This window comes from Dipodomys ordii, unplaced genomic scaffold, assembly GCF_000151885.1.
Source record: "Dipodomys ordii isolate 6190 unplaced genomic scaffold, Dord_2.0 Scaffold44, whole genome shotgun sequence".
Classification (NCBI taxonomy): Eukaryota; Metazoa; Chordata; class Mammalia; order Rodentia; family Heteromyidae; genus Dipodomys; species Dipodomys ordii.
The window spans coordinates 5,456,187-5,479,907 of record NW_012267260.1 but is presented as its reverse complement, the minus strand read 5'-3'; the positions used below and the strand labels follow the sequence as shown (position 1 = coordinate 5,479,907).

The 23,721-nt window shown below is 45.2% G+C and overlaps 1 protein-coding gene across 1 annotated transcript; it reads right to left on the bottom strand.

Moving 5' to 3' along the window:
- Window positions 1–586: 586 nt before the first annotated feature.
- On the bottom strand, window positions 587–22,895 carry Adgrf1 (adhesion G protein-coupled receptor F1). The gene is made up of 14 exons (XM_013019125.1): window positions 22,764–22,895; window positions 21,489–21,546; window positions 19,683–19,826; window positions 18,550–18,723; window positions 17,754–17,854; window positions 16,714–16,772; window positions 13,157–13,308; window positions 11,910–12,073; window positions 10,808–10,996; window positions 7,910–9,283; window positions 6,315–6,356; window positions 4,912–4,971; window positions 1,996–2,062; window positions 587–864 (listed from the first exon to the last, which is right to left on the bottom strand). Exons 1-14 carry the CDS (start codon window positions 22,830–22,832, stop codon window positions 791–793), a joined length of 2,727 nt encoding a protein of 908 aa, XP_012874579.1. The 5' UTR covers window positions 22,833–22,895; the 3' UTR covers window positions 587–790.
- Between the last annotated feature and the right edge of the window lie 826 nt (window positions 22,896–23,721).

The following is a 23,721-nucleotide window of genomic DNA, read 5'->3' as shown; positions in this document are numbered from 1 at the left end:
AAAACTATCTGAAGTCGAATTTTCCTTCCTTTTTTTCTAACATTCTCCACTAAGAGATTGAACCTATGAAGCAGAAAGCAAGCATAAGCAGAACACCAGTGGCTCACGCCTGTTATCCTAGCTACTTGGGAGCCAGAGATCTAAATTAGCCTGAGCAGAACATTTGAAAGACTTTCATCTCCAATTAATCTGCAAAAAGTTGGAACTGGAAACTTGTTTCAACTGGTAGAGCATCAGCCATGAACAAAAAAAAGCTAAGTGAGAAAACACAAGGCTTTAGTTCAAATTCAAGTTCTAGTACACATACACACACACACACACACACACACACACACACACACACACACACACACACACACACACACCAAGCATGAACCTTACAGATAGTGTTTTTAAAGGAAATTCACACTAATCATTTTTGACAAGAAAATAACCATAATACTACCATGTACTTAAGGCTATTTTATAAAGTTTTTTTCTGGACTATTGAAAATGTTATTTTATGAAAAAAGAAGCTATTTGTACTCACAAGAGGAACGTATAACAGATACTTTCCAACAAAATGTACCCTTTTGTATTTATAGAGCAATTTCCTAGGAAGAAACTACAAAGAAGTAAAATCTCTTTCCATTTAATTTCAGACCAAGGAGGCTGTGAGTGATAAAGCCACAGAAATTATCTATCTTTTTCTGAGACTCTTAAATCAGAACATTCCATTTGATTCTAGGTATAATGTCTTCACTGACAAAATGTCAAAAAAAAATGTTGCCCTTGAGTTTATAGATCTGTCTTATTCATTTGACAAAAACTGAGTTAGCGTGATGCTGGTGGAGGAACTTCCAGTATGAGAAAGTGTATAATTGCCTGAAGGAGGAAGAAAGAGAATAAGAATTATTGTTACTATGTCGATATGAAGCCTGAAGGATTTCTTACAACTAGAGGTGATTTTAGGAAACTATGAGGGGACAATACGATTGAGAACATGTCACTGGCACCATACAAGTTTGCATTATTTATCAAGAAGCTCTTGTTCGAGACAAGGTGTATTATTTTTTTTCAGATACTGTTGGGCAAAGAAGTAGCATAAACCTGAGATCACAACACAGTAGTACAAGGAGGAATCTTAGAAATCTTTCAGTCCCTCATTTGAACGATGAGAAACAAATACCTGACAGGTAAAAAGACACAAAAAGCACCTGGGTGACTACTGGTCATGATTTCAGGCTGAGAATTCTGGATGGGCATAGCCTCCGAACTTTGAACTTGATCTAGGGTCCAGATACTTTTAGACGGAAATAAAAATGACTTGCCCTTTCCTCATCTAAAGGATGACTTTCAACCTAATGGAGTTTGAAATGTGCCTTGGGCCCTTACGTCTGACTTGTGCTTAACTTTGTAACACAGTGTTTCCTCTTCCACTCCCACACTGGTACAAAAGTACTGTGACTAACAATATTTAAATATCAGCCTTCCAGGAGCTGAATATCATCAGCCTATGAAGGTAGGACCAGAAGGAATCCTAGATGGACAGAGCAATGATTGCTCTCTCTGAGCAGGTATGGCTCCTCCCTTCCCTAGGACATGGGAGAGAAGAAGAGGATGTGGTCCAGCATCCGGGCCACAGGCACATGGCCTTGTGCCCACTGATGGACAACTCAACTGCCACAAAATGTGAGACTTTTTAATGAGGACACAGCTGCTGAGGATCTAACCACACTCTCTCACCCCACAGCCATGATGAACTTTCTGCTATGGGTAATAATAATGTCCAACTGAAGAAGTGGGGTTCATTTGTAATGAAAGTACCCAATGATACTTGTCTCTATGCCCCGCCCCCCTCAGTGCTCCACACTGATCTATCAGCCTGAAGCACGACCCAGAGGAACTTGTGGTCGCTTGTTCGTGATTCCGTAGCTTGTGTTGAATACATACCATGCGAACCCATGGCTCCATCATCTCTTATCGGACTCTTCAGCACCCCAGGCTTTAACTCACCTTTGTTTTGTAGGAGATGGAAAGGCTTCAGGCATTTGGGTTTAGAGGAAGGATCTGATGTGTTTTGCTGCACAAAAGACAACATCATCTGGATATGAGGGACATTCTTTTGGAGAGGGTCTGCGTTTCCTGACTGCCATGGGTCACTCCCTTATGTGCCGTCTCCCTGCCCAAGTTCAGCGTTTCTGGTGCCAATGTGACCCTTGGGGCTGATAGGCCGGCCTAAGCAGGAGTGAAGGCACGTCACGAGCTACAAGCCCGGATGGCTTCACCCTCTGCCGACAATCACATAGCAGTTTGATATCCCTATCCCTCTCTAAGTCATGGCTAACGTGGGAATAAGAAAGCAAGTGGAATGTGTCTGGGCAGCCCCTGTGCTTTGGCCAGTCCATCTGGGGCTGGCTCCGAGGGAAAGGCCCTGATTCCATCCCACCTAGTATCCAGACCCCATCGAACCCCAAGTCCCCACACGTCCCACACCATCTATCTTTCCCTGACGTGCTGGTCTTGTCCTTTTGAGCTGTACGGCCCTGTGTGGGTAGTTAATCCTTCCCTAAAGGGCTTACCTCCCCCCCACCAGTGGCCCATGTTTTCTAATGAAGTCATCTTTATGATGCCCTTCACTTTTTGTGGTCTTGCTGCTGCCCCTAAAAACCCAGGGCAGTGCTGTGATCGCAGACGTCACATTGAGATGCTTTAGTTCAGGACTGTCTCCCCGGGACTCCCCTTGCTTCCATTCCTTTCCCTCTCCTTCCTGTCTCTGCTGGCTCCTCACTACCAACCTGTGGACTTGCTCCTGTTCTGGCAATGTCCCCAAGCTCGTCACCGCGGCCCTGGGCCGCCTCTGGTTCCCCAGCTCCCTCTCCCTTACTTTCTCATCATCATCGACAATCTGGGATCTCCGTTTTTCATGTAGGGGAATGAAAAAGCCTTCACAATTTACCAGTGCTCACCTTTTCTTCTGCAAAAATGAGTATATCTAGCGATATTTAGTATCTTTAAATAGTTGCACAAAAGGATTTCAATTCAACGTGTCAGTTCATGCATATAGTATTATAATATTCAATGGGTATGTGTGAAATGGAACTAGGAAAACTGAGGGGCCAGGAGGGGTTGAGAGAGATGAAAGGGCTGTAAAATGAGTATTTATTTTAAAACAAATGAATCCTCTAATTAGGTAATAAGACTCTCACCTCTTTTTTTTTGGTCTTAAGGCTTGAATTCTGGGCCTGGGTGCTGTCCCTGAGCTCTTCAGCTCAAGGCAAAGTGCTCTACCGTTGGAGCCACAGCACCACTTCTGGTTGTCTGGTGGTTAATTGGAGATGACTCTCATGGACTTTCCTTGCCCAGGCTGGCTTTGAACCACAATCCTCAGATCTCAGACTCCAGAGTAGCTAGGATTACTTACAGGTGTGAGCCACTGGTGCCTGGCTAAGACTCACTTTTATCATCAGACTTGAAAATAAAATTGGGGAAGTGTGGAAGACAGGGGTACAAAGGCCCGCTGTGGGCTTCTGGTATGTGGGGTGCTACCTGTTATTAACACTGGCCTGCATTTTTGCTTTTGTTTTTGTTGTATTTCACATTAGGGTGTTTTCAACTCTTTGATATTTCAAAGGAGAAAAACACGGACTTCCTGCTCTGCAGGGTGGGGCGTGTCCTGTCTATTTTTATTAAGGAAAGACTTTTATTCCCTCCAGCTTCCTCCTTTTCTTAAGAGTGAATAATGACATTCGTTTCACACTTCGTGGTTCAGAGGTTCTTACTTAGTTCTTCAAGACATAAAATCAAGATCACAGAATGTGAAACTCTCTTTGAGTAACTCATCTAAAAAACACTTCATTTTCACAGGAAATGGCACTTCAAAGGGACAAAGAACTTTCCTAAGATCACACAGTCCTTTAGGTTCAAGTTAGAAATACAGAGCAGGTCTGCTGACCAGTGCTCCCTAAATTCCCATCAGTGCTTTCTACTGGGAGCTGCAGACCGAGGAAGCTCTCTAAATGCCAGAGAATGATTTCCTTCTTAACTTCTAGTTCAAAGGTCAGATACCATCCCTTGGGGAAAAAGATTAAAAAAGATCTCTAAACACCCGTGCCCATTTGGATGCAATTGTCAGTGGACTTTTTAATCAAACACAGAAATCTCTGCTTTAGAAACCTCTCTGGCTGCCCTGGCCCACAAGACCTCACCTTCCTCCACAATACAAAACAGAACTAGAAAAATGGAGTGGAAGAGTGGGGTTTGGAGAGATGGGGGAGAATGATGAAAGAAAGGAGTGAGTCTGGTCAAGGTGTGTTGTACTCACAAAGTGGTGTATTGAATTGAACCTTTTGTACAACTACATAAGGATAATAGGAGGAAGAAGAAGCAAAAGGAAGAAGAAGAAACAGAAGCAGAAGAAGGAAGAAGGAGAAGAGGAAGAGGAAGAGGAGGAGGAGGGGGGGAAGGGGAGGAGGAGGAGGAGGAAGAGGAAGTATCCTTTCTGAAAAGCCCTCAGCAATGGCTGAAACAGAAAGTCTAAATTAACACCGGACACAGGAAATACACACACATGGCTTTGCTATACAGCACTATTCTCGTATTGCACTCTTGTGGCGAAGAATAAAACAGAATTCTTCCCTTCTCTAATATGAGCTCGCCCGATTGTAGAATTAGAGCTGAAACTGCAAAAGACTAAAAGGGCCAGTACTGTTCAGAAGTGTTCGCTCCCAAGCCACACCCGCAATCTCGGAGACCCAGTTGTCCTTCACCTGTCCATACCTGCACCTTCCCTCGGTGACCCTTCCTCACCCCGTTCTGGTGCCCGCCTGACAGCCAGGCTTTGATTATGACAGACACTCAAGCGATCTCCACACAAGTCGGCTCATTGGCATGACTAGAATTCCATGCACTGAAGCAGGAGATGACAATTACCTTTGAAGTTTGCTTCCAAGAACTTAATGGAGGCAACTTGTTGCACAGAAGTTGTCGCAGCTATGAGAGGCAAAGAAGCAATATTGAAGAGAAGCATAGGAATAATCGCACATAAACATAGCAAAGAACAATGCAGATTAAAATGGGTGTTTCATAGTACTGGCTCTGAGAAGCACGAATAGACTGTGGACATAAGCATCTGACTGGTAGCTCTTTTTAGCGTCTTTACCATAAAAGAAAACTTAGACTTACACACAGAATACAACACCATAAGATTTAATAACTCAGATTCTAGGCACTAGTCATGGTCAATAATTGCTAAATTGAAGTTGATCCGTGAAAGGAAGGATTTCTTAGCCGTCAATGATACAAAGCAATTATTGAGCACAATTAAAACAGAAAATTGCTTCTTCTTCATAAGCAAGGGTTTGTAATATGCAATAATGGTGCTACTACAACACATTTTTATCTTCCTACTCAAATGAAGACTCCTTTATCTATTAGGTCACTGACTCAATTCCCTCTCATTGAATTGATCAATGCTGGGAATCATAATGGAATGAGTTTATTATAAAGGTCTTCTATTATCTCCTACATCAACTGATAGGCTTTCATTAGGAATTTACTTCATGTGAGGAGCTGTTTAACATTTACCATGTGAAACTTTGGAAATGTATAAATAGAACATGCATCCAGCATACTCAAATAAATGGATACACTAGTTAAAAGAGCATAAAGGACTTTCACTCTCTAGAAAACAAATTTTGCCTTTGAATCCTTGCCAACCTAATTTAATGAGAAAAATTTAAAGGTAAAAAAGATTTTTTTTTTAAATTAGTGGTACTGGGTTTGATCTCAGGCTTCTGCACTTATCTAAGCACGTGCTCTCCTGATGAAACTCAAGTCCTTTTTGCTCTGGTTACTCTTGAGATAGGATCTCTTTTTTTTTTTTTGGTCTGGCCAACCCAGTCTGTAATCCTCCTGTTTACCTACATTCACTATCATGCCCAGATCTTTTGGTCAAGATGAGGATCTTGTAAACATTTTTGTCCAGACTGTTCTAGAACCATGATCCTCCTAATCTCTGTCTTCTGTGTAGCTAGGATTATAGGTGTGAGCTACCACACTCAGCTGGAATTCCTTTTGTTTTAGGGTTTTTTTGTGAGTTTTTTGCTATAATATCTACATTACATGTGGTGATTGATTTTACATGGCTTTATCTGAAATAAACATTGAGCAAGTTTTTCTTCTGGCTGAGGCTAACTTTTGTAAAATGATAGCATTTTACTATAAAAGTACTTGTCACTCAACTTCTTATAATATGAACAGAGCCACAGAATATGATAGGGGAGTATAAAGATAGCTGCATTGGCGAATGAAGAGAGAAATCAGCATACACTTACCTTGCTATCTGAGAGAATTCCAAAGCAAAGGATGAAAAAGCCCTTTAACCAAAAAAAGAAAGAAAGAAATCATATTTTCATTTTCCAGAAAAAGAAAGCATCTCCATGTAATATTATTTTAGCCTATCATCTAACATTGAACTTGTTTTGTTTTTTCTCTGTCTTTCTACCTGACCACAGATTCCTCATAAAGTCATCAAGGATTTGTCCATGAATGAGTAATAAACAAATGACTGGATGAATACAGTTTTAAATGTACCTGGAGGTTTATTCTCACCTAAGGGATCATCCCAGGAGCCAAACATATACCTTCTGAATTTTCTGTTGGCTTCCGAATTTAATCTTTGGGAGGGAGGGTCAGATAGTTAATCAGCATCCACTATGCAACAGGTACTGAAGCCTAACAGTACAGCCTTCCACCCAGGAGGAGAGAGATGGTCTCTACTAGAGCCCTTCCTTCCCAGCCATGCTCTTAGAAAACCTTGTCCAGGGCTTTCTTTGACCTTGAACTCCTAGTCATAGACTGTTAAGTTCAGACAAGAACATACCAAGCCAGACTCTGCCTGTCCACTATTGTTCCCACACCGTTGCAACCTGTGGACCTGCCCTGTCCTCACCTTGTCAGCACTGGGTTCAAGATCCTTGTGCATGTCTGTCCTGGCACCTCTGCACCCATTCTCTGCTGGGTGGTGGAGAAACAGCTGCTTTCAAAAGACACAGTGGACATTCGCTACATGCCACACCTTGACTGTCAATACTACTGTATCTCATTTAACAGAGGAGAGAATTGAGGGACAGAGGGTTAAGTCATCTGTTACAGGTCCTGCTTGTTGGTAAGGTAGCATGTTTAGGGTGAGACATATTTAACCCCAGAGCTCAAATATTTGGCCTCTCCCCCTCAGTCATTGTCCAGGTGTTTACCAACATCTGCATTGAACCAGGACAGGCCCTCTTACACAGATGTTAAAACCTAAGAGCCACTTCTGCTGCTGTTTACTCTGTAAGCTGTCTGTACAGAATGTAAAAATGCATCCTTTGTGGCAGGAAACAGCAGCCGCGTTTCTTTCATAGTCAGATAGGAAGGGTTTTAGGCCAGCCGGTCTCTGTGGCAACTCTTCTACCTTGGCAAAGCCAAGCCAGAGGCCACAAAGTGGGGAACGGCCATGTCGTGTCCCCATTAAATTTCATTTACAAACACTGGCCAGTGGTGGCAAGTGGCCAGTCCATGCTTATTGCATTCTAAGTGTCCCTGTTGTGCCATTTGGAATCAACATGCCACTCTGGTTTATTTCTGCTTTCCAATGCTTTGTCAGAGGTCTGCTCAAGAGAAGGGAGACTGAGGAAAGGGCACGAAGGATCCACGCTGCACGCACTTTTAACAGCTTTAAAACCCTGCAATGAATTTTTCTTCCTAATGACATGACTGATTTGTGGTGGGGCAGGGAGGGGAGGGATTGTTCTTTTACTCATTGTTTCCATGCACTTTTCATGACGGTTTTGCTGGAGCCAAAGAGATGCGATTATCTCCACTTAGCCATGTGAATTCTCTAAACCTATTCCGTGAGGGCATCACGGCTCATTCTGACAGTTCTTACCTGGAACGCGTTGAATAGAGCAAAGAGCACGTGCCAAACCACGTTGTGGCTGTCCACCATGGTCCCTACCCCAAAGCCCCAGGTGAGGCCTAGCAAAGGGGCCAGGATGAGGAGACTCTTCCCCATGCGAATCACCGTGGCCCTGTCGTCCCGATTCAGCCTTTCTCCCACAGCCGGCCTCCAGAGCTTCCTGAGAACAAGCAGCACCACGGCGGAGTTCACCACCACGATCATCAACGCGGGGACCACGAACGCCAGGAGAGGCTTGCTCCTGTGGGACCAGTTCAGCCAGCACACGTCTGTCCTCTGGTAGCCATGGCCGGGCGGGATGGCTGCGATCGTGACAATGGCTATGAGGAGAGGACACCCGTAGCCCAGGCCGAATCCGATCGCCATCATCAGAGACATGGCCACGTGGTGGAACACCAGCGCCAGGCGGTAAGCCAGCAAGAGAGCCAGCGCCAGCATCCAGAAGAACAGAGAGAGGTAGAAGAGATGCGTGAAGAAGACCGCGGCGCTGCACAGAGAAGAGAAGACCAGGGCCGCGTCCAGGGTCGCAGCCACGATAAACCAGACGTCAGCAGCCAAGAGGGACAGGGCGATGTTCACCAGGCAGACGTGGCGTGAGAAGGACGTTGGGTTTCTCCTGGTCTGCTTCCAGCACAGAGCCTCGAGCAGGAGGCACAGGATCAGACTGGCGATGGAGACCCCCAGGCCCACGTGCGTGATCCAGGTGAGCGCAGAGGTGACCCCGGGGGGTACGTAGGGGGACATCAGAATGGAGAAGGAGGTCAGGTGCGTGCAGCGACACAGCACGGCCTCCGGAGTCTCGTTCACCAGGTGGCAGCCGGCACTGTCCCACTGCAAGCGGCCGAAATCCCAGAAGACGCAGCGAGGCTGCTGCAGGTGTGGCTTCATCTTGGAGAAGCGCAGGAAGATTTCATGGATGGAGTAGTTGGGGATGAGCGTGGACAGCACGGGCCCGTTGACCTGGGCGACATCCTTCGGGGTAATCGGCAGGATGGCCCCGAAGGTCAGTGAGGCCATGCTGATGATGGCTTCTGGAAGGGATTTCTGGAACTGGTCCGCCCGGATGAGCACGTGGCCGGTGGTGGGAACAGAGGCATTCGGCTGCATCAGTTGAACCTGATAGCTGTAACCACGGGGGTCTCGGCTTGGGGTCATGGGAATCCCTTTCCAGTCAATGAATTCCCGAGAAAAACTCAGAGGCAGCGCGGTAGAAGGTACCAGAATGCTGATGTTCTCTAATGTCTCCAGCAACTGTGAGCTGGCCTGCTTGTCATCTTGCAGCAAAACGGTCCAGTTCGTTATTGATGCCAAATTAAGAATGTGGTCAGCTATGTTGATGATGTTCTGAAATACAAGAATGGGAGTCAGTCCTGTGTTTTCAGGGGTGCAGGTATGAGAGAGGAGACAGACAGACAAGTTGGTGTTGATGCAGGAGAAAGGCTCAGAGGTCTGCTCCATTGAGGACCGCAGTAAAATGCCTCAATCGAATTCAGCTCCGACACTCTTTACATTAGAAGCTTTGGAGTAAAAAATGTGGGCCCAGAGGGGTCACCCTCAGAACACACTGGGGCTTCGGTGTGATTGAACAAGGACACTGCTGTGCACCAAGTGTGCATTTCCTCTTCCTGAGATGCCAGTGTTGACTGACTATATGATCACTCACAGTAAGGTTCAAGGACACGGGTCTCGCTTTGAACAGATTTCCCGGTTACTGTTTCCCCTATCAACATGCCAACATCAGAAGTTATGAATGCACACCATGCATGCCCAGATTTTAATTTACATCTCCTTGTTTGTTTCGGAAGAATTACTAACACTGCTTTTGAAAGCTAGACCCAAACAATACTAAATAGAGGTGGGTTGTGTTTTTTTTCATGTTTTATCTTTGATTTCATTTTATTTGTTTTTAGTATTATCTTTTTTATTTGTAAGTAGTTGTACAAAGAACTTGCCATTTGACAATGCAGTTTATGAATACGATGTATCTTGATCAATGTCTCCCTGTTTGGATCACACTTCCTTGGAGAAATTCCTTTTTCCAAACAACTCTTGGTTACCATTCTGTCTCATACCTTATCATGCTGGTACTCAGGCCTCACACTGCAACCTCCGGGGATGTTTTGCCTTAATCTAACCCTCTGTGTCTTCTACCCTCCGATCCAATGTCTCTTTTCTACAGTCTTCCACCCACAAACCTCTCCTTTTCCTTACCTGCTCTGTTTTCATTCTTCCTTTTTATATGTATGCTGTTTGGGTCATTTTACTTTTGCTGGTCTTTTGTAAACAAATGGAAAAAAATCTGAGCATTTTTTTCTTTAACTTAAGGAGTTTAACTGATTTCTATTTAATACAGTAGTTGGCATAATGAGATAGCTTCTACCATATAGATAGATAGATAGAAATATATATATATATATATATATACACATATAATGTAGCCCAATTGTGTAAGCTAAGTGCATGCATCCCACATGTTTGCAAGGAAATTTAATGAAAGCTGTTGTGTCTCTTGCTAGTCTCCAGGCACTGAGGTCATATCTGAAATGGAAGCAGTGACTGTTCAGGAATGATGAGGATATAATCGTTTATACTCTTTGTGTTTTGTGTTTGCTTGTTATCATGACCAAATACCATTCGTTTTCAAGTTAATAGCTAAAGATCTAAACTAAACCATGATTTCTCCAGTCCAAAGAAAGGAATTCTTAAAATATGCCTTGCTAAAATCAGAGTTTGGGCCACAGGAAAGGAAGACTGTGTCCTGGAGAGCAGCTACGCCGTCCCGTACGGACTTCTCCATCTTTCCCCAGTCACTTGGGCTTTTGCCATTCCTCCCGCCAGATGCAGGCCTGAAAGCCCAGAAGCCCGTACCTTCAATGTCAAGTTGGACACCTTGAGATGGTTTGCCAGGGACAGGGATGAAATGTTGCCCAGAATTGACACCACTGACGCCAGGTTCCCCGCTGTAGTTGATGGGCTTTTCTGAATGATGACCGAAAGATTTTGCACCAGAGATGAAATATCTTCCTCGGTGGCGTTGCCTGCAATCACACTGAAATTCTAGACATAAAAGGGGTTATGTTCTAGAGGAGCAGAAATGCTGTCCCTAGCTGGGACAGAAGTTCTAGTCCATCTGGAAACCTCCTGGAAGGATGATGACTATAAGCTGATCTTGAGAACCCTCTTTTCTATAATTTGAGTTCTTCTAATTCCTCTCTATCTACCTTATCTTTCTTTGTTTGTTTGTTTGTTTGTTTTGCCAGTCGTGGGGCCTGAACTCTGGGCCTGGGCACTGTCCCTCAGCTTTTCAGCTCAAGGCTAGTGCCCTACCACTTGACCCACAGCACCACTTCTGGCTTTTTCTGCTTATGTGGTGTTGAGGAATCGAACCCAGGGCCTCGTGCATGCAAGGCAAGCACTCTACCACTGAGCCACCTTCCCAGCCCCTCTATCTACCTTGTCTGAACACATAACCCTTTGTAACAGAGCAAGAGTAGCAACCAAACAACTTTGTTTCTAGACAAGCACTATTGCTGCCAGCGGGACCCTTGGTTCCTTGGTCTTTGTTTTCTGATTTATAGAAGGAGGTTGACAAACCGTATGACTGCGGATACATGGCTCTGTGTGGGTCACCTCTGCCCGCCCCACTTCCTGTGCATTCCTGCGTATGTATGAAGTCGACATTTGTAACCCTCCACTCCCAAGCCTTGTCTACGTCTACGGCCAGCTTCATATTATGGAGCCGGGTACTAATGCATTCCAGAACAAAGCCATCAACTCTGACATTCCCTGACCTTTTCCACTGTCACTCATGTCTACATGAGTGGGTCTTCCAGGGCCAGATGCCACCCTCACCCATCCCATGGTGCAAGAAGACAGATTTACCCTCCACCCAGCCAGGTTTCCAGGGAGATAGATGCCCCCTGCGGAGCTCCAAACCACCCCACCGGTTCACACAGTGAAAATCCTTCACCTTCTGCAGTTCCTTCAGCTGTGAGAGCACACAGGACTCCCGGCTGACCTGCCACCCCGCGCTCAGGCACCTGGCTGTGACGGTCCCCGTGTACCCACTGGTGCAGGGGAGGACGTACTCATCATCCTCAGACCCAAAGCCGAAGAACACGCTGTTGCAGGGGGCTGGAACAGAGTGCAGACAGGAAAAATGATTCTAGAATATCTCAGCACTCTGCCCAAAACATGAAGTCGTCGTTAAAGGTTTTCCATCCAGACCTGATTGATCACAGACATACAACCCTACTGGATAAAAATAATGAAAGCAAAAATGATCGGGGACCTGGCTGAAATGGTAGCGCACTCACTTACTAAACATGCAATGCCCAGAGTTTAAACCCTATTGTTACAAAATAAATCCAATAGATAAAAAGCTCCAACAACCACCAAAGCATCACATTTTACCCGGTGCACGTGTGCAATGATTAGGAAATAAACATTTTAAAAAAGTAACAGAAAAAGAAAATTATTGAAGAAAATACAGTGTGTCTGAGTGTGTGTGTGTGTGTGTGTGTTATATGTGAACATCTACACGTGTGTGTATTGTGGGCATTTGCATGTACATTAGATGTGTGAACTTGTGGGGGGTGAATTGTGTGCATTTGTGTGTGTGTGTGTATTGTGGTGTGTGTGTGTATTGTGGTGTGTGTGTGTGTATTGTAGTGTGTGTGTGTGGTGTGTGTGTACTGTGGTGTGTGTGTGTGTGTGTTGTGGTGTGTGTGTGTATTCTGGTGTGTGTGTGTATTGTGGTGTGTGTGTGTGTGGTGTGTGTGTGCATTGTGGTGTGTGTGTGCTGTGGTGTGTGTGTGTGTTGTGGTGTGTGTGTGTATTGTGGTGTGTGTGTGTGTGTATTGTGGTGTGCATATGTGTGTGTGTGTGTGTGTGCACGCAACAAACAAGGATGCATGTCTTCTTGCCTTGGATCTCTGGACTGTCAGCCCAAGGCTCCTTTGAGACACATACCAGTAACCACTGCTGAGTCATTTCCTCCACAGCCTGTGGTGAAATCATTCTTCCATAATGTTTACTCCGGGAGATGCAGATAGATCACAGATTTGTAAAATGTACCATAGTCAGATGAAGCTGTGTTTTATGCCTCTTTCTGCTGAAAGCTGGGGATATAGTTGTTCTCTCTCAGAAACAACTCCTATCCACTTCCTGAGGCTACGAATGAGCATCCCTGAGGCAGAGGAGAGACTGGAGGGTTACCTTTCCCAAATATTCGGAAAGAGCCGTCTTCTAGAGGAAACAGCTTGCCCAGGGAAGCCTTTGCCTTGTCAGCCATCTGTGCCAGGCTGGAGAGCAGCTCGGAGGTGCTGCGGGAGCCGATGACCTCATACCCCACCACGATGCTTCCTTCTCTGCAAAGAGCACCGGAAAGCAACGTTCACTGCGGACCTGCAATCCCTCAGACCTACTGTACACACACGCCGTGGAGTCCCTCAGAATAAACCAAGCAGATCTGATTCCTGCTTCCACAGAGATTAGCTTCTAGTGGAGAAGGCAAAGGAAGTAAGAAATAACTGCCAAGCTCACAACACATTCACACACACACAGGAATGCATACACACACATAAACACCCACCAATGATAAGCGTCAAGTGTTCTGAGAAGCAAGTACAGTATGCCACGCAACAGGTGGAAATGAGACCCTATATCAAATAAGGCTGGTGAGGAAAGGCTTCCTTGTGCAGAAGGCCTTTGGAGGAGTGGCAAACAGGATGCAAAGAAAAGAGCTAGTGATATAAATAATATTGGTATAGATGCCAGCATGCGTAAAGGCCCTAGGGCAGTAAAAAAAATCTATTGGATGTGATAAACTCAAAGGTGGAAATAGCTAAAATTCAATAAGCAAGGGAGAAAGGTAACATTGGAGAAATGGCCAGGGATCAGACACCTAGCACTTTGATGTTTGACTGTTAAATTTTCATTTAAAAGTTTTCTTCTATATCAAAGGGCAATAAGATGATCACATTTGTTTTTTACGATCATCATTTGAGCTATGGTAGGAAGAAAACTGAAGTGGGCTGAGCAGGAAGATTAGTCACAAGAAGGGTGGTGTGGTTTACAGTAGCAACAGGGCATGTGAGGAACAATGGTGAGATTCTGGGTGTATCTGAACACAGAGCCATAGAACCTGCTAAAGAAGGAGAAAAGCTGGGGTGTGAGGGAAAAAACCAGTCAAGAATGACTTCGTGGAATGGAAAATCAAAATTTTACTGTATTTATGCAATGGAATACTACTGAGGGACAAAAACAAATGAATTGAGGATATTCAGGGGCAGAGGGAGAAAGATAAATCTCAAAGATATCATGGTGAGAGAGAAGCCAGGTATATTAAAATCCACCGATAGGAAGAGCTAGATAAGCTAAACTATGGGGTCAGAAATCTTCTGGTGGAGAGGCTCCGGACAGGGCGTGGAGAGGAGTTAGAGGGAACTTGAATGTAGATGCACACACTCTGTCTTGATGGAAAGGGCTTAGACCAGCCTTTGTCAATGCTGGTATTAGGATCACCATATACAAATGACACATCACAAAATCACCAAAAGATGCAAGTCTGTGCACCAGGGAGAGGGCAGAGAAGGAAGCAATCTGCTATGAGGGGACAGCGGGAGCATCTAAGCCCTGTGTTTGACACACTCGCCGGAAACCCACGTGGAAATGTCAAGTGGACAGCTCAGTGTTTGGGTCTACAGTGCAGGGAGTGGCCAGTCTCAAGGGACAAGGTTGGAAACCAATTGGTTTCAAGCCACAACAGCTACTCACTAAGCCAGCAAGTTAGTCCCTTTGTGACTCCCAATGCCGAGAAAGAGAGCATATCAGTTTTGCAAGATTTACAAGTACATGATTGTCAGATTAGACCACAGGAGAGTTTAAGATTGGGATGATTGGAGTGCCAGGCCAGCCTGGGCAGAAAAGTCCATAAGCGTCCATCTCTACCAAGGGAAGCTACTGCACTCACAACAGTGGAAGCCTAGTGGAGTCCAAGTACTGCCCTGGCAGGAGGCAAGACCCTTCTGTTGAAAAAAACCAGCAAAGGACAGAGCTGGAGGCATGTCTCAGCAGTAGAGCATCTTCCTAGCAAGCATGAGGCCTTAAAGTTCAAACCCCAGTGCTACCAAAAAGTAGAGCATACACTATACTTTTGTATAATATACTAATTTTTGTCAGTTATAGGGCTTGAACTCAGGCCCTGGGAGCTATCCCCGAGCCTCTTTGTGCTCAAAGATAGCACTCTACCACTTGAGCCACTGCACCACTTCCAGTTTTCTAGGGTTAATTGGGACTTTTCTGCCTAGGCTGTCCTCGAACCGCAATCCTCAGATCTCTGCCTCCTGAGTAGCTAGGATTACAGGATGAGCCACCAGCACCTGGCTATAATATACTTTTGTAAAAATTATATATACATACATGCATATATATATAAAGATCACATGATTTAATAAAATGAACCCCACAATTAGTTCATAAGGGAATCACAGCAGTAATTACCCTCTTTTTAAAGATAAAGGAGGCCCAAGGAGAAGTTGGGATGAGTATTATTCATTAGTAATAAATAGGTTAGAACTTCTGAAAGTCCAGAGTTCAAGGTCTTAAGACACTGCTTATAATAGATAAATGAAGCAAAATATCATTTATAATAATGGTGGTCATGATGCATTTGCATTGATATGACCCTGCTATAATGTTTACAAAGTATTTTTCCACGCAGTTTTCATTTGACTTGATGAGGTTAATCAGGTTCTGTAGGTGCACACTGAGAGCTGACAATTTAAGTCACATGGAAGTTGCACTGTAAGTCTTTTTACTGTGATTCTGACTATAAATTATTGGACACAGTGTACTAGACACACATGATGGAATGGAAGTTAGAAATACCAGGACCAAGAAAAAGAAAAAACTACAAAAACTGCATAGAAGTTTATTGGAGTTCAATTTTGTCTAGGAGTTCACTGACAGCACAGTTACAAAAGCAAATGTGATCAATTATATGGACTCAATAGAAAGAAATAAAGAAGTCTTGTTTTTCCCAGCATTGAATTTTAAGGAAAATTACTCCTGTGGGATTTTACAGAAACTTGGACTAAGTCAAAGGACAATATAGTTATAGCAGCCACGGATGAGAACATCCTGTTGTGTAAAGTTCTCTTATCTCTAAGCTATTTCCCATATCTAGCAGATGATTAAATAATTGGCAGTCAACAAACACAAGGTTAACTAACCAGAGAATGTAAGGGGTGGGGAATAAAACCATAAACAAAGGAATAATTTACCAAATATCTAATGCTTAATAAATAATGACTACTGAGTTTTGAATCATAGTGTATCCATGATACCTACCCAAAAAGATACTGTTCCCGCCAAGGCTTCCCTCCTGGCTCTAAATAGCACTATATCACATCCCCTGTTGTGTAGAAGGAAAACATTCCTCCTTATTCACACACCTCTCCCCACCTGTCATCTGTTCCCACACCCCTGCATGCCCTGATCTTTGTTCCAAGATTCTGCCTGGGCATTATGCTTTTGCAATTCTGTTCTCCCATCCACAGATTTGAGAACGTTATTCCGTGCTAACTTCCTAGACTCATTTACAGGAGAACCTTGCCTCTTCACATTGGGGAGCATTTCCCACTCTTGTCTGGTTGGTGAGCAGCCTCCCAGAATGCCTAGCTCTGCGCCGTCTGTAGCCGGGGTGGCCTGAAAGCAACTCAACACGCAGCCTTGTCAGGGCTGGAGAGCAGGCCTGGAGATGCGTCACTTACCGAAACTGGGTGACGTGAATCGAGTCAAAACCTGGAATTCCTTCGTAGACTTCCTTAAGCTTAGAAAGGAAACAAAGAGAAACGTTTTCATCTGTATCCTTGTGCTTTGTGATGGTATGCGAACAAAAATCTCATCAGACAATAAATAAGCCAATGGCAGCAAAAGAGGAAAGGAATGAGGTGCTACAGGTCCCATATCCTAACAAATACAGGTAAACGAGCCACTGAGTCTTTATACACACGAGTGCACGCACACACACACACACACACACACACACACACACACACACACAGGGGTACACATATGCAGGTAACATTTACATATGGTATTGCTAATAAAATGGGGTAATCAATGCTGAAGCTGTGCCTCAAGGTTCTGAATTCAGTTCCCTACAAGAAAAAGCAAATTACTGCTTAAGGTAGGGATAGATATCATAAATTTACTCTGTCTGTTTTTTTTTCCTGATCAACAATTTCAAGTGCTTAATTTTCACTAGTACTGAAGCTGAGTCTGTTGGCTCTCATCTTGGGTTAGAACTGCACCTGAGCCATCACCCCAGGAAGTCTATGTAGTTTCTGTGAAGCCTAGAGTTTCCCCCAATAATTCAGCCTCTAACACAAAGTTTTCTTGGCTAGGGATATGACTCCAGTGATAGAGTGTCGACTTTGCAAGCCCAGAGCCCTGAGTTCAAATACCAGTACTACGAGAGAAAAGAAATTTTCTTGATGAGACAAATCCCAAGTGCTGACAATTGATCCTCAGTCACAAATTTCTTAGAAATAAAAATGAGAAAGCCACCCGGAGGCCTTCATATAGCATTCAGATAAAGGAGCAATACCAAACACAAGCAAGCTAGAAAATCAACAAATACACTTTGCTAGAAAGAAAAATGCCTAATAAATGTCCATTGTAGTCATAGCAAATAACTTCTCTGTAGACAAATAATTAAGAAGCCGTATTAGTGATATATGCCAAATAGAAAAAATCTAGACTTGTGTTTAACAAACCATTTCTTATGTAGTAAGTAGAAAGTACTCACCTGACTTTCAATTCTATTTTTATAGTTGGTGTATACAGTAGAGGATGAATTCCAAAGATCTTCTGTAAATCTTTTGTTAATTTTGAAAGTGCCCCAAACCTCTATGGGAAATAGGAAAAAAAAATTGGCTTCAGACACAATACATTTCTAACTTGATGTTGTTAGCAGCACACAATATCTATTCAAAGTGGAATTCTTCCGTGCTGGGGTTCAAACCAAAGCTGTACACAGGCTGGGCAGGCAGTCCACCCCCCACCACGCCCCCCGGCCTCCAAAGTGGCCTTTCACGGCCTTGGATAATACATTTTCACCTGAAGAAAGCATGGGAAACATACATGAAAACAGAGTTTTCGGCTGTGGCAATGATCACAGGAAAGCATTGGTAAAGGAAGACACCCTTTCTAGTAGACAGACACATGGCCGCTTGTGCGTGGATACAAAGGGACATCACTGCCCATGGAGAGAGGTGTGCACTACACTCTGAACTTCACACTGTCCTGATTTGAAAAACCAACAGCCCCACTTGCTCATTGCAGCATGGGTAGGTGGCTCTCTGTGTGGATGAATCCTATGTATTCTTCATTGAGGGCCTAATCAGACCTCACAGCTCCTTTACGTCCTTCCCAGTCCCCCGGGGGCACCTGAGCTCCTACAGTACTTCACCTAGCATTCTCCCACGGCCTCTTTGTGTGGGCAGGGCTGGGGTTTGAACGCGGGGCCTGGCGCGGGCCTTCCTCTGTGTCTGGTTGAGGCAGGCCAGGCCCAGCCCACGCGGACGCTCACTCTCCTCCCTTACTTGCTCTCTCGCAGAAGTTGACGCTGTGGCCCAGGCTGTTGCGGGGACACTCGCAGCTGGGGAGGGGCCCCGTCCTGCGAAGGCGGCAGTGCTGTGGGTCCAGACACGAGGGAGGAAACCAGGTATAGCCGTCCTCACAGAGACACCGGAGGACTCTACTCTGCCGGCTGCAATCTGCACAGAGAGCAGAACGCCAAATCATGGAGTCTGTCCTCTACCCTCTTTTAGAGTGTGTCTGAAGAAAGGAAACAGACTCTGAGGTTGGTGTTGGAAACCTGGGAGATGCCACTAAAAGGTTCAGAAAAGGACAAATCACAACTAATATGCACAGACAACTGGATTGAACAGACAGTTCTCAAGGGGGGATAAAGAATGGATGAATGAGTGGCTAATGAAGAAAGAAATGGTCAACATCCTTTGATGATGTAAATCAATATGACGCTGAACTTTCCTCCCACTGCAGTCAAAATGGCAGTCAGGAACAACCAACAAATGCAGAGGAGGTGGTGGGGTGAGGGGCAGGTGGTGACTGCGGAAGGAACGCAGCCACTGTGGAGTCCCTGCACAGACACAACTCCCAAAGCGTCCTGCTGTACCACTTCCAGGCATCTCTGCAAAGGAAAGTAAATCAACATGCAGGGAGACGGTTGCACCCTCCTCTGGTTCACTCCATCTGAAATGATTCCCAGGTCTTCATACACTGAGGATCATTGTTCAGAGCCACTGAACTCCTCCAAACTCAACTCCACCTCTGTGATCATTAGTGATGTGTACCAGCTGTCTGCTTTCATCTTTCAGCCCTTAGCAGGGAGGCCTATCCTGGCTTTATGTCGTTGGGCGGGGCCATAGATCAAGATCTGGCCAATGAAATGTGAGCAGGATCCTTCTGAAATCAAAGGATGGCAATTGCCTACGTGAAACATTCCAGCACTCTACTTCCTTTTGGCTCCAAATTTGTCCATTTGCGAAAGGCTCCAATTCATCAGAGGCGCTTTCTGTCAGCCTGGGATGGTGTGTCCCACAGAAAAGAAATCAGGTCTTTATTCTATGACCTCATTCACCCACAGTTTAGGTTTAACTGAACCTACCCACATTCCCCATTCCCATACCCAGTCCCCACAGGGCTGGCTTACATGTGGTGGCCTTCACCCTGATTATCTTCGTTGGCTCATGCAGACAGGGTGATGGAGATTTCAAGAGCTTCAGAAAACTCTCCAAGTCTCTCTTCTCCTTGGAATCTCTGTAGGTCATTTGGAGCAGCAGCTCATATTCTCCACCTGGAGATACATACATACATACATACATACATACATACATACATACATACATACATACATATAGAGAGAGGGGGGAGAGGGAGGGAGTCAGAAACCTCATTTATGACTGTGGGGATGGGAGGCAGTGCTTAGATTCAGCTTAGTGATCATTCACTGAATCGTGATGCTTGTTACTGGCTCTCACTCATCCAGGCGCTGACTGAAACATGAACATCTAGAGAAAACACAAGCAGACAGGTCCCATGAGCACCTGAGCTTTGTTCTCTCCTCTCTGCCAAGCCCATGTCTCCTGTGCCGTGGCCAGCCAGCCTGAAGGGAACAGGTGAGGACATCCTGTCTGCTCTCCCTTCTCCTCCTTCCCCTGCGCTGGTGTCCTTGAAAGATCTCACATAGAAACCCCCAACCTCACCATAGCCCAAGAGCTCTCTCTTATCCTGCCAAAAATCTTTGTCCCACTAACTAGTTGAGTTCCAGTGTTTGTGTGAGATACACATGCAAAACAAAACTAAACCTTGCGTCATTGTATATCCTGTCCTCCAGTTGATTATTTTTGAAAACAAATAATCCTTCCTTCCCCAAGGACCAATCATCAGGACTTTGTGGCTCTGGGGTCCTCACTCTGCCTTTCTATCCCAGGCCTGTTCTTGCCCCTTGGGCCTTTGCATGGGCCAGTTCTAGAGCTAGAAATGACTGGGCTTGAGTCCCGTCGACAGCCTTCAGATCTGTGCTCTAATTTCACTCATTGTTAACTCATTGTTCACCATAGGCTCCAATCCAGCTAGGAGGAGGGCTTGATTCACCTAAAGCTTGGGGCAGAGAGAAAAGATGAATCCTAAAAGCCATCTCTCACCAATCCACTTGGGTGCCTTGATGGGAAACCTGTTCCGAGGTCCAGAGCCCCTCCCTGGACGACCTCTCATCGCTGCCCTCACTCACGCCAGCTGCTTTCTCCTTATGGGCTGGCACCTCTGCCTTGGAATTACCCCAAAAGGTGAGTAACGGGGTAACCCTGGTCATACTGTCAGGGGATAATGGAGCCAGATGGACAAGGGTTAAATCCTGGCCCCTAGCTCTGTGCCTTCATTTCACTCCCTGTAAGGTTAAAAAAAAATGGCCATCACACCTGACTCAGAGAGCCAGCACAGGGATTCCATCCATGCACTTAATCTACTGCGCGACACAATAAATTTCCCTTGGGTTTTGTCACTTTTACTATCCAGTAGAAACATATCTATGGCATTCAAGGTTGAAATTTCTATTTCATTCTGTGGTGATGGCATTCCTAGTAGCGTGGTACTATCAATCCTACCCTAGTGAAATTCATTGCGCGGCTGAAAGGCTTTTGTGGACTGACCTCGGAACCTATTACCCTCCTGCATGGATTATTTTCTACCAGGGAATGCATTCTGCACTAGAAACTTCAGACCTGCATATTAGACCTGCAGACCTGCAGCCAACACCTGGCAGGTGGGAGCAAGCTCCTACATCCTTGTTATGTCGTCTAACCCTTCCGAATGCCTTGCTCTGGGGACTTGCTATCATTCCACTTTTACAGATGTGGACAGTTTCACAGCCTGCTGAAGAGGACAGGAGCAGTCGGAACTGCTGGGCGCCCAGCCCTGTCCTGTGGGCACCCACGTCCCCGGGCTAGTGAAGGCTCACCCGCAGGTTTTCTCTTATCCGCACCATGTGCCCCATTGCTCTTCATGCCACCGTTTCTCTGTTAAAACAGAAAAGAAGCGGAGTTGGGCTGAGAGCTTTGGAGGGTTGCGCATCACCTACTTGGTTGTCTCCCAGATGAACTGGAATCATCGAGCTGAACATGGCGGCGAGGGAGCTAGAAGAAAGGCTTCACCGATGAGGCTTTTGAGAGAAGACCTGAAGAAGATTAAGGAAGAAGAACAACCACAAAAGCGGACAGGCAGAAGAGGTAGACGCGGTACGGCGGCAGGAGAAAGCAGTTAGGTCACCACGCTGCTGAGAGGAGGGGTCAGAAGGAGCAAGGAAGTGACATCCGTCCCAGGGAAGGAAATGATGTCAGGGACTAGGAATGACGTCCAAGTTCCCAGGGCAGCAGGTGGCGTAGATCTTTATGGGCTATGGAAAGGGAATTTATTCTTTACTCCACTGTGATATGAAGACTTTTGACCAGAGGAAACACTTTTGTTGACTGTACAGAAATTCCCATCCCAAAGCCATGTTGAGATTCAACAAGCACAAAAGCAAGGAGAGAGTTAGGCTTATTGAAATAAACTAGTTCAGACATGAACGCAGGGGGAAGTGCTGAAATTCTGTTGATCTTTAAAGACAAAGCCAAAAGAGCTGATACGTGGTTCAGATCTATAATGTAAAAAAAGTCAACATGAAACAGTTGTTTTTTTTTTGTTCAAGGATTTGGGGGTGCTCAGCTGGAGAGTACCAGCTCGAGGGGAACACATGGAGGAGAAATCTTGGGGAGAGATCTGAGATGGAAATACACCCTTAAGAGCCATCCCTGTGGAGATAACACTGAAACCAGTATCCTGGGAAAAAGCACTGAGAAAGTGAAGATCAGGAGGAGATGTCTACAGCTTGCTGACGCCGACCCGTCTGCTTTTTCTGTGTCTCAAAGGTCACAGTAGAGGTGATACTGAGCTGGACAGGGCCTCGAGATCCTCATTGCATGGTTCAGTCATCTGAACGCCAAAGAGGTGGGATGACGGAGCTAAGATGACCATAGATGACCACATATGACCACAGATGTTGGTGATGTTGAGTCAGGAACTCAGGATTAGGGTCGTTTGCTGGGCGATGGCTCCATGGCTAAGCACATGGGCCTGGGCTTCCCTCACACATAACGAGTCTAGTTGCAGTTGCCTGAGGAGCGGAAGATGTCAGCATGAGAGAGGGAAAGATGACAGAAGGTTGAATAGAAAAACGGGACGTTTGCCAGCTCACCCCTAGGATGCCGCGCTGGGTGTCCACCAGAGTGAAGAAAGGAATGAGCCACAGCACCCCGGCTCTCATGCTTAGCAGATGCTTTCCTCCACCCTGCACAGAACATAAACAGCCGAGTGCAGAGTCTGCGCCTGGACTGGCAGAGGGTTCTGTGGAGCTTCGGGTCTATCACAAGCTCTGCAAGTGGAAAGGGAGAGAGTCCGTCATGACAGGGAGTGAGGGGATGGCCCATCATCTACGAACCCTGGGCATTCCATTCTCTCCCACCTCCAGAACCTGCGACGCCAGTAATCCTGCTCCTAGTTAGAATTAGATTTCTGTCCTCACAAAACCATTAGAAACCTCCTGTAGCCGTCTCTTGCCAGGTATTAAACTTGACCAAACACAGCCTCTTGCAGAATCATGACTTGCCTTGCGTGGTAATGAGGCGCATTGAACATTGGCCTGTTCTCCCAGGAAACACAGACATTAAAACAGCCAAGGATTCTAAGAATCATAAACCTCAGGATGCATTTTGAGTGTTTAACCATAAAAATAACAATAAACCAATATAGCAAGTTTCCTTCTTTGGGGCTGACGTAATTCACAACAAATTGTTTTCAACCATCTGCTGGTGGCAAATAAATTGGACAAGGCTTAGCCCATAAACTCGGTCACAAGATGGCCATTTCTGCCAAGGTTATTTGGCGTCAAACAAAAATCACACTAAGTTTGAACTGGTCTGTCCAATGCAGCGGACACTCGCCACAGCTAGCTGAGTGTTCATTATAATTAAAATGAAGATGTAATTAGTCACAGCGCATCTCTAGTGTTCAATAATCAATCATACATGGCTAGTGATTATGATGGATAATGGCTACTTTATCACAGGACATTTGCATCATTGCTAAAAGTTTTATTAGGCAACATAGATAGAACTAGAATGGACAAATCCTATGGCTTTCCACAGGAAAAGTGT

What these genes read in the sequence shown, in the direction of transcription:
- Adgrf1 (XM_013019125.1), bottom strand. Translation starts at nt 22,832, where the DNA reads ATGAGAGCCGGGGTGCTGTGGCTCATTCCTTTCTTCACTCTGGTGGAC. An exon ending in GAATTCTCTCAGATAGCAAG is followed by an intron (nt 4,972 to 6,314) that starts GTAAGTGTATGC and finishes TGCCTCTCATAG; the next exon opens with CTGCGACAACTTCTGTGCAA. An exon ending in CTTGGAAGCAAACTTCAAAG is followed by an intron (nt 2,063 to 4,911) that starts GTAATTGTCATC and finishes TCTTTTGTGCAG; the next exon opens with CAAAACACATCAGATCCTTC.